Source organism: Nicotiana attenuata, unplaced genomic scaffold, assembly GCF_001879085.1.
Source record: "Nicotiana attenuata strain UT unplaced genomic scaffold, NIATTr2, whole genome shotgun sequence".
In the NCBI taxonomy this organism is placed as follows: domain Eukaryota; kingdom Viridiplantae; phylum Streptophyta; class Magnoliopsida; order Solanales; family Solanaceae; genus Nicotiana; species Nicotiana attenuata.
Window position 1 is genome coordinate 118,391 of NW_017672849.1, and position 9,819 is coordinate 128,209.

The following is a 9,819-nucleotide window of genomic DNA, read 5'->3' on the forward strand; positions in this document are numbered from 1 at the left end:
AACTCAAGATCGGGTGAATCTTTTCCTTTATCTACATTTTATTGCCATTTAATGTTATTCAATACATCTTTCTTTATGTTATTAAATCTGGCTATAATCACGCCCAATATTTATACTCGGCTATGTTTTTCTACTCATATTATTCGTCTCGGATCTAGAGTTAATTATCTTTAACTAGGAGTTACCCCTTCATTTATTTGATTGATTTGCTTAAAAAGTGTTAAACAACTTTTGAGTCAAACATGGATGAATTCCGAAAAATCCTTGTTGAAACTGAAAATGTAATCGATACTTACGCTATTGATGTCGGAGGATCATCAGGTATCTTAAAATGCGTCTCTACTGTCTATGGCCGCCGGAAGTTGGAGTCCCAGCTGGTGTTTATCATGGAGCAGATCCATTATTTCAATGAGAAGTTTGCAAATTGCTGCAGTGTTAAGAAGGCCCTGATCCCAGTAGATAGCAATCAGACTGATTCCAATTGCAGTGATTACCGTTTTGCTTACCCGTTTAACGAGGATGTTCTTGTTGGCTTGGAAGAAAAGAAAAGGACACTGCAATCCCTTTTCCAGTATGGATTTAAGGAATCCCCAGTTATCGCTATTTGCGGTATGGGAGGGATCGGCAAAACAACTCTTGCATGGGCGATGTACGATGAGCTATTTTTTTATGGCCAAAGATTTGATGCTTTCGCTTACATTGTTCTGCCCCATGATTTCCATATCGATATGGATTTCCTCTTGCGCGATATCCTTATACAGCTTAACAGCTCGAGTAAAAAACAAGTGTTAGACTGCAAAGGTCGAATAGAGTTAACCCATAAAGTTTACGAGTCTCTAGAGTCAAATAAATGCAATTCCTTGTTCTGGAGGATATGTGGTCAATGGATGCTTGGGTTAACCTGAGTGCATATTTACCAACTGCCAAATCGGCTAGTAGAATACTGGTCACCACTCGTAATGGAGATGTGGCAAAGAGCATTGCTGAGAAGGGGGTCTCTTTTGAGATGAAGAGATTATCTGCGGATGAGTGTTGGGAGGTCCTTTGAAGAGACAGCCTTCCTTCCTAGATTTTTTTAAAGCCAACCAAGTCCTGGAAGAAATCGCCAAGGCTGTGGTCAGCAAGTGCTTTGGCTTACCATTAGCAGTTGTCTGTGCTGGTAGCGTCTTGGCCAGGGAGCACTCCGTTGCTCATTGGAAGTCTGTGCTTCAAAATTTTGACTCATATCTATACCTCGAGAAAGATACCTTAGTATTTTCCAAGATACCAAAGACCTTGCTCTTGACCTACCATTACTTGCCCTACCATTTGCAGAGTTGCTTTCTTTATTTGGGCCTATTCCCAAAAGGTGTAGACATAGAAGCAGCAAAGTTATTCAATCTCTGGGTAGCTGAGGGCTTTGTAGCATCAGAAAATGGAGAAAGTGAAACAACATTGATTGACAGAGCAGAGCATTATCTGTATCAATTGGTAGCCAGAAACTTGATTTGCATGCAAGAAGAGGAGGGCATGGAGAGAGTAGTTCAAAATTGCCCTATTAATGACCTGCTGCGGGAGCACTGCTTATTGAAGGGAAAGGAAGAGAACGTTTTTGAAGTGCTTCATCTAGCATATGGACCGCCAAAGGATTCTTATGGTACAACAAGAAGACTTTCCGTGTTCCTTGACGAGTGTGAAGCTGGAAATGATGTTTGCTTGCAGCAGAAAGTATCCAGTAAAGTTCGATCTCTCTTATTTCTGAATCCTTACCCAAATCGAAATGCTTTATCGTGGCCTCGATCCTTTAGTCTCAAGAATTTCAGATTGCTTAGAGTCTTGGATTTCGAGGATATTAGATTTCAGGGGAAAGGGCTTCCTGAAGGAATTGAAAAACTTACTAATTTGAAATACCTAGGTCTAAGAAACTGTTATGTGAAGGAGTTGCCATCATTTATTGGTGAATTGTCAAACTTGCGGACTCTTGATATACGGGTAAATGATGTGATGGCCATACCTAATGTCTTGTGGAAGCTGAAAAAACTTAGGCATCTGTACCTTCCATATTCTTTTCAAGTCTGCGGAGTTGATAAATTGCGATTGGAAAGTATGTTACTGGAGACTGAAGAATTATGGTTCGTATTATTGTGATGCCAAAGATCTCTTCAACCTGCAAAATCTTTGCAATCTTCGCTACCTGGGAGCATCAGTTACAGAGATGCGACTTCATATTATTGTGATGCCAAAGATCTCCTCAAACTGCACAATCTTCGCTACCTGGGAGCATCAGTTACAGAGAGGCAAGGGCGGCTGTCACGACCCGGATTTCCCACCCTCGGGAGTCGTGATGGCGCCTACTCGTAGAAGCTAGGCAAGCCACAATATTAGAAATCATTAACTCTTTTTGTTTTTAATTCCTTTTTAACCAATTAAATTACCGTAAATAAACAAATAAATTACAGCGGAAGTCTTAAATAAAATATAAAATCAAAACATCCTGAAGACCAACACGTGCCTCTAACCAGAACCTGGTGTCACAACATCCACGGACTGTCTAGGATTACTACAAATAAGTGTTTGAAAGAAAAGAACATAGTCTGTCTCGAGTACAAATGACAACAGAACATAAAAACTGAAAGAAGAGACACCGGGCCTGCGAACGCCAGCAGGGCTACCTCGGAGTCTCGGACTGAAGGATAGCTCCCAATCTACTGCTGATGACCAAATGCTACTCCGGGACCGGGATCTGTGCAAAAGAGCACAGAGTGTAGAACAGCACAACCGACCCCATGTGCTGGTAAGTGCCTAGCCTAACCTCGGCGAAGTAGTGATGAGGCTAGGACCAGACTACCAAATAAACCTGTACAGATATACAATATATTGCAGAAAATAAACAAGAAATAAGAAGTTAAAAGGGAGGGGGTACATGCCTCGGGGAAACATTTCAACTTAGCAGAAACTAAACAAATGTGAAGGAATAGTACAGTATCTAAAACAATATAATAACACTACTGTTGCGGCGCGCAACCCGATCCATAAGTATATATATATATATAACTGTTGGGGCGTGCAACCCGATCCAATAAATATAATATATCTGTTGCGGCGTGCAACCCGATCCAATAATATATATGTTGTGGCGTGCAACCTGATCCAGTATAATATATGTTGCGGCGTGCAACCCGATCCAATATAATATATGTTGCGGCGTGCAACCCCATCCATATATGTATACATAAATAAAAATGTTGCGGCGTGCAACCCGTTCCAAATATACAGCTCACAGTAATCATGACAAAAATTCCGGCAAGGGATTAACCATAAAATACTCTATCCCGGCAAGGTAACTCAACAGTACAAGTATATTCGTCTCGGTAAGGGAGAACCAGCTATAACCAATCTCAATTCAACTCCTAATCATCTCCATTATCACTATTTCCAACTCATAAATAACTTCTACGAAAATAAGCTAATCCTTTACTCAATACCACAGATCTACTCACTATTGCAACCATAGTATTGTTCAAGAATACAACAAATATCAATTTAAGACTCACGGTCATGCTCGACACCAACGTATAGATACTCGTCACCATGCCTATACGTCGTACTCCACAAGAAGCACATAGCACATATGACTCAACTCCTAATCCCTCAAGCTAAGGTTAAACCAAACACTTACCTCAATGCCTTGAACACAACTCAAGCCTCAATTATAGCTTTACCCCTTGATTCCACCGCAATTCGCTCGTATCTAATCACAAATTACTTAGTTACATCAATAAGTGCTAAATGAATCAACCCCAATGCATAAAAATGAGTTTTCCAAAGTTTTACCCAAAAAGTCAAAAATCGCCTCCGGGCCCACGTGGTCAAAACCCGAGGTTCGAACCAAAACCCGATTATTCATTCCCCCACGAACTCAAATATATAATTTGTTTTGAAATCGGACCTCAAATCGAGGTCCAAATCCCCAATTTTTGAAAAACCTAGGTTCTACCCGAAACACCCAATTTCCCCCATGAAAATCTTTGATCTTAGGTTGAAATCATGTTAAAAGATGTTAATGATTGAAAGAAATGAGTAAAAACTAACTTACAATTGATTTGGAAGAAGACTTGTTCTTGGAAAATCGCCTAAGTGTGTTTGGGTTTGAGTAAATATGAAAAATGAAGCTCAAAATCGTTTAAGTGTAAAAATTGCAGGTCTCAGTTATGGGAAATGCGAACAGGGGTTCGCAATTGCGAACCCCGACCTCTGCAGATATGGGAATTGCGAAGCATTGTTCGCATTTGCGAACGCTTCAAAAACTCCGGACCTTCGCATTTGCGAGACCTTGGTCGCATTTGCAAGGTCTGACCAATATGGGAGGTTTCGCATTTGCGATCATAAATCTCGCATTTGCGAGGAAAAGGGCAGACATGGGCTGTTCGCATTTGCGAGGCAGCCTTCACAATTGCGGGCTAGCATTTGCGAGCCAGGCTTCACAAATGCGAAGCCTGCAGGTCTGTTCATACCAGCAAATTTTTAAGTTCAAAAATACACCCCGTGGCATATCCAAAACTCACCCGAGCCCTCGGGGCTCCATACCAAATACACACACAACCTCAAAAACATCCTATGAACTTATTCGTGCAATCAAATCGCCAAAATAACATCATAAACATCGAATTAAACCTCAAAATCCAAGAATTCTTTCTAACTTCATAAAACATCAATTTTTCCAATTTAGGTCCGAATCACGTCAAACGACGTCCGTTTTCAACCAAATTTCACAGGAAGGACTTAAAACATATATAAGACCTGTACCGGGCGCCGGAACCAAAATACGGGGCCGATACCATTGCTTTCTAATCAGATTTCATTTTCAATTTCCTTAAACAATTTCATAAAACAATTTTACTAAAAAATTCATTTCTCGAGCTTGGGACCTCGGAATTCGATTCCGGGCATACGCCCAAGTCCCATATTTTCCTACGGACCCTCCGGGACCATCAAATCACGGGTCCGCGTCCGTTTACCCAAAACGTTGACCAAGGTCAAATTTATTCATTTTAACATCAAAACTGGCATTTTTCACAGAATTTCATATTTAAGCTTTCCGGCTACGCGCCCGGACTGCGCACGCAAATCGAGGCGACTCTAAATGAGGTTTTCAAGGCCTCGGAGTCATAGAATTCAATTAAAAACAGGTGATGACCCTTTGGGTCGTCACATTCTCCACCTCTAAAACAATCGTTCGTCCTCGAACGGACAGAAGAAGGAAGTACCTGAGTCGGGGAAAAGATGAGGATAACGGCTCCGTATATCGGACTCGGACTCCCAGGTCGATGCCTCTGGAGGCTGACCTCTCCACTGAACACGAACAGAAGAGAAACTCTTCGACCTCAACTGATGAACCTGCCGGTCTAGAATAGCCACCGGCTCCTCCTCATAAGACAAGTCCTTGTCCAACTGGACAGTGCTGAAATCTAACACGTGGGCTGGATCGCCGTGATACCTCCGAAGCATGGACACATGAAACACTGGATGCACGACTGATAAGCTCAGCGGCAAAGCAAGTCTATAAGCCACCTCTCCCACTCGATCAAGAATCTCAAACGGACCAATGAACCTAGGGCTAAGCTTGCCCTTCTTCCCAAATCTCATCACGCCCTTCATAGGTGACACTCGGAGCAATACCTGCTCACCAACCATAAAAGCCACATCTCGAACCTTGCGGTCTGCATAGCTCTTTTTCCTGGACTGAGCTGAACGAAGCCTATCCTGAATGATCCTGACCTTGTCCAAGGCCTACTGAACCAGATTCGTACCCAACAACCGAGCCTCTCCCGGCTCAAACCATCTAACTGGAGACCGACACCGCCTACCATATAAAGCCTTATAAGGAGCCATCTGGATGCTCGACTGGTAGCTGTTGTTGTAGGCAAACTCTGCTAAAGGCAAAAACTGATCCCACGAGCCTCCCCAAGTCAATAATACAAGCTCGGAGCATATCCTCCAAAATCTGAATAGTTTGCTCCGACTGATCGTCCGTCTGGGGATGAAATGCTATGGTCAACTCAACTCGTGTGCCCAACTCTCGCTGAACTGCTCTCCAGAAATGCGAGGTAAACTGCGTACCCCGGTCCGAAATGATAGATACGGGCACACCATGAAGGCGAACAATCTCCCAAATGTAGATCTCAGCTAACCTCTCAGAAGAATAGGAGACTGCCACATGAATGAAATGCGCTGACTTGGTCAGCCTATCAACAATGACCCATACTGCGTCGAACTTCTTCCGAGTAAGCGGAAGTCCAGTAACAAAATCCATAGTGATCCGCTCCCACTTCTACTCGGGAAGCTCAATCCTCTGAAATAAACCACCAGGCCTCTGATGCTCGTACTTAACTTGCTGACAATTCAAACAATGAGCCACATATGCTACGATATCCTTCTTCATTCTACGCCACTAATAATGCTGCCGCAAATCCTGATACATTTTCGCGATGCCCGGATGAATTAGTACCGGAACTATGGGCCTCCTCCAAAATCAACTCTCGGAGCCCATCCACATTAGGCACACCTACTCGGCCCTGCAATCTCAAAACTCCATCATCATCTAAGGTAACCTGCCTGGCACCTCCGCGCTGCACCGTGTCTCTAAGGACACACAAATAGGGATCATCATACTGCCGATCACGGATACGCTCCAATAATGAAGAACGAGCGACCGTGCAAGCTAACACACGACTGGGCTCAGAAACATCCAATCTCACGAACTGATTGACTAAAGCCTGAACATCCAAAGCAAGCGGCCTCTCACCGATCGCAATATAAGCAAGACTGCCCATACTGGCTGACTTTCTACTCAAAGCATCGGTCACCACATTGGCCTTTCCCGGGTGATATAAAATGGTGATATCATAATCCTTCAACAACTCCAACCACCTCCTCTGCCTCAAATTCAACTCCTTTTGCTTGAACAAGTACTGAAGACTCTTGTGATCCGTGAACACCTCACATGCCACGCCATACAGGTAATGCCTCCAAATCATCAATGTGTGAACTATGGCTGCCAACTCCAAATCATGAACCAGATAGTTCTTCTCATGAATCTTCAACTGCCTCGAAGCATAGGCAATGACTTTGCCATCCTGCATTAACACTTCTCCAAGCCCAACACGGGATGCATCACAATAGACTGTATAAGGCCCTGAACCTGTGGGCAAAACTAACACCGGTGCCGTAGTCAGAGCTGTCTTGAGCTTCTGAAAGCTCGCCTCACACTCATCCGACCATCTGAACTGGGCACCCTTCTGGGTCAATCTGGTCATTGGGGCTGCAATAGATGAAAATCCCTCCACGAACCGTCGATAGTAGCCTGCCAATCCCAAGAAACTCCGAATCTCTGTAGCTGATGCTGGTCTAGGCCAGTTCTTGACTGCCTCAATCTTCTTTGGGTCCACCTGAATACCCCCTGCTGATACGACACGACCCAGAAATGCAACTGAACTTAACCAGAATTCACACTTCGAGAACTTAGCATATAACCGACTATCCCTCAGAGTATGAGGAACCACTCTAAGGTGCTGCTCGTGCTCCTCCTGGCTGCGGGAATATATCAATATATCATCAATGAAGACTATCACGAACGAGTCCAAATAAGGCCTGAGCACTCGGTTCATCAAGTCCATGAAAGCTGCTGGGGAATTTGTCAACCCGAATGACATAACCAAGAACTCATAATGCCCATACCGAGTGCGGAAAGCTATCTTAGGGACATCGGATGCCCTAATCCTCAACTGATGGTAGCCAGATCGCAAGTCAATCTTTGAAAATACCCTGTGTGAGCACGTGATTTTTGCCCTATAAGAATTATTCCCAGAAATTCAAAACAAAAACATAAATATTTTACTTTTATTATTTTTACAATTTTGTGGATGTTTGGGACATTTTGTGGTAATTGTTTGCATTTTTGTTGTGCATATTAACCATAAAAAATATGAAAAAAATATATTTGGCTTTTGCATTTAGGATTTAATTCCATATTTTAGGATTAATTAGTAGTAAAGTTACTTTAAAAATAAAGAAAATAGCAAAAGTTGGTTCTTTTGGCATTTATACTCTTAATTGTCTTGGTTTGCGTTTAATTAGGAATTATGGTATTTGAAAATTAAATAATATAATTTTAGAAGTCAATTTAGGTTTTATTTGTTGGTTTGGCATTTAATGAAATCAGAAAATATAAATACAAAAATAAAACAAAAGAAAAAGAAGAAAAAGAAAAGAAAAGGAAGTTATTAAAAAGAAAGAGGTCTTAGTAAGAGACCCGAATTGGGCCACTTCTTCTTAGCCCAAATGCCCAAATCCACTCCCAGAACCGGCCCACACCCGTCCCTTACCCGGTCCGCCTCATGTGGAGTCAAAACCATGCCGTTTCGCGTCGATAGATCCATGCCGTCCATTGCCCATAATCTAACGACCCAGATTCGCTCAGGGGATTTAAATAAAAGTGTAATAAAACACTTTATACAATCAGAGACCAAATGTCATCCTCCTCGTACGCCCTACCCCTCTCCGTCTCCGTCGCCGGCTCCACCCTAGCTCCGCCGCCGGAAATCGCCCACGGCGGCGGAGAACAACCAAACCTGCTCAAATTTACACCATAGCCTCGTCGTCATCTCCGCATTCCATATCCATCATCAACTTCCTTCAAATCCCTGTCAAAAACCCCAAATCCTTGAAACCCTAGGCGCCGCCACCGCCGTGCACGGCGGCGCTGCTTTCCAAACCCTACCAGACTCACACCCTACACTCCCCTCACCCTTCTTTACCTAAACCACCAAACCTTTTCCCCCAAATCCAACCGGAATTTATAAGATTTTAGATCTAGGGTCAGATAATTTTTTTTTATCACTGTCCTGGGAATTCCATGAACTCGAGAGATTTTTAATTGACGTTATATGTTCTATTTTAACAAATAAAACGTACAACATTAATTAAAAATTAATTTCGAAGAACCAATCAAAATGAAGACCAAAACAGTGAGTGTTCCTTCTTTTATTTCTTTTATTTTATTCCTTCTTAATCCTTTTTCTTTTTCTGATTAAAACACTAAATGTCCTGATTAGTTTTAAATTTTTGCTTGATTTCTGATTCTGTTGGTTTAATTTTTGTTCATGCTTAGATGAGTTTTTTTTATAGTTAATCCTAGCTTATTTTCTGTTCTATTTTGATTTTTAGTTTAGTTTTGTTATGATTTGCTTTAATTTCAAAATCCTGGTGTGTTTGTTTGGACCCTGCTCGGGTATATTTGTTAGGATTGATTTAGGGTTCTAAATTGATGCTCATATCAAGCTAGTTTCAATTCATGATTCAATAGTGGTTGATTAATTCTTGTGTTGATTTTCTATTGATTTTAGGATTACTATAGTACTTGTTGTTTTGGATTTTTAATTAGTTAATTCAAGTTCTAACTAGAGTTATTCGAATCCCTCAATTCAGATATTGAAACTGTTTGGTTATAGCTGTACTAGGTTAGTAATTTTAGTTTGAGTTCAGGGGTAATTTGGGTACTTAGGGTTGCATAGGAAGGCTGTAGTTAATCTAGAACCCTCTAGAATTTTCTAAATAGGGCCTTAGTTTAAATTTCAGCAATTGTAGGGTAATAACTTGAGCAACAAGTCAGTAAATTAGGGACTATTAAATAAAATCTGAAATAAAAGAGGGGGAAAAGGTGTGAATGAGATCTAGAAGCTTCCCCCTGAAGTTTGCCTATAAAAGGCACCCCCCTTACCTTCTTTACAAGTTGGAAGCTCTGAAAACTCCCTCCCCCCACACCCGACTCTCACACGTCCT

The 9,819-nt window shown here is 41.9% G+C and overlaps 1 protein-coding gene across 1 annotated transcript; it reads left to right on the forward strand.

Annotated features, from left to right (window-relative positions):
* The first annotated feature begins 242 nt into the window (after positions 1 to 242).
* On the forward strand, positions 243 to 2,127 carry LOC109214691 (putative inactive disease susceptibility protein LOV1). The gene is made up of 3 exons (XM_019378637.1): positions 243 to 785; positions 872 to 994; positions 1,051 to 2,127. Exons 1-3 carry the CDS (start codon positions 243 to 245, stop codon positions 2,125 to 2,127), a joined length of 1,743 nt encoding a protein of 580 aa, XP_019234182.1.
* Positions 2,128 to 9,819: the final 7,692 nt, after the last annotated feature.

Excerpts from the sequence above, each read along its gene's own strand:
- LOC109214691 (XM_019378637.1), top strand. The coding sequence starts at position 243 with ATGGATGAATTCCGAAAAATCCTTGTTGAAACTGAAAATGTAATCGAT. Across the intron at positions 786-871 it reads ACAGCTCGAGTAAAAAACAA|GATATGTGGTCAATGGATGC; the intron begins GTGTTAGACTGC and ends CTTGTTCTGGAG. Across the intron at positions 995-1,050 it reads AGAGCATTGCTGAGAAGGGG|AGACAGCCTTCCTTCCTAGA; the intron begins GTCTCTTTTGAG and ends GGTCCTTTGAAG.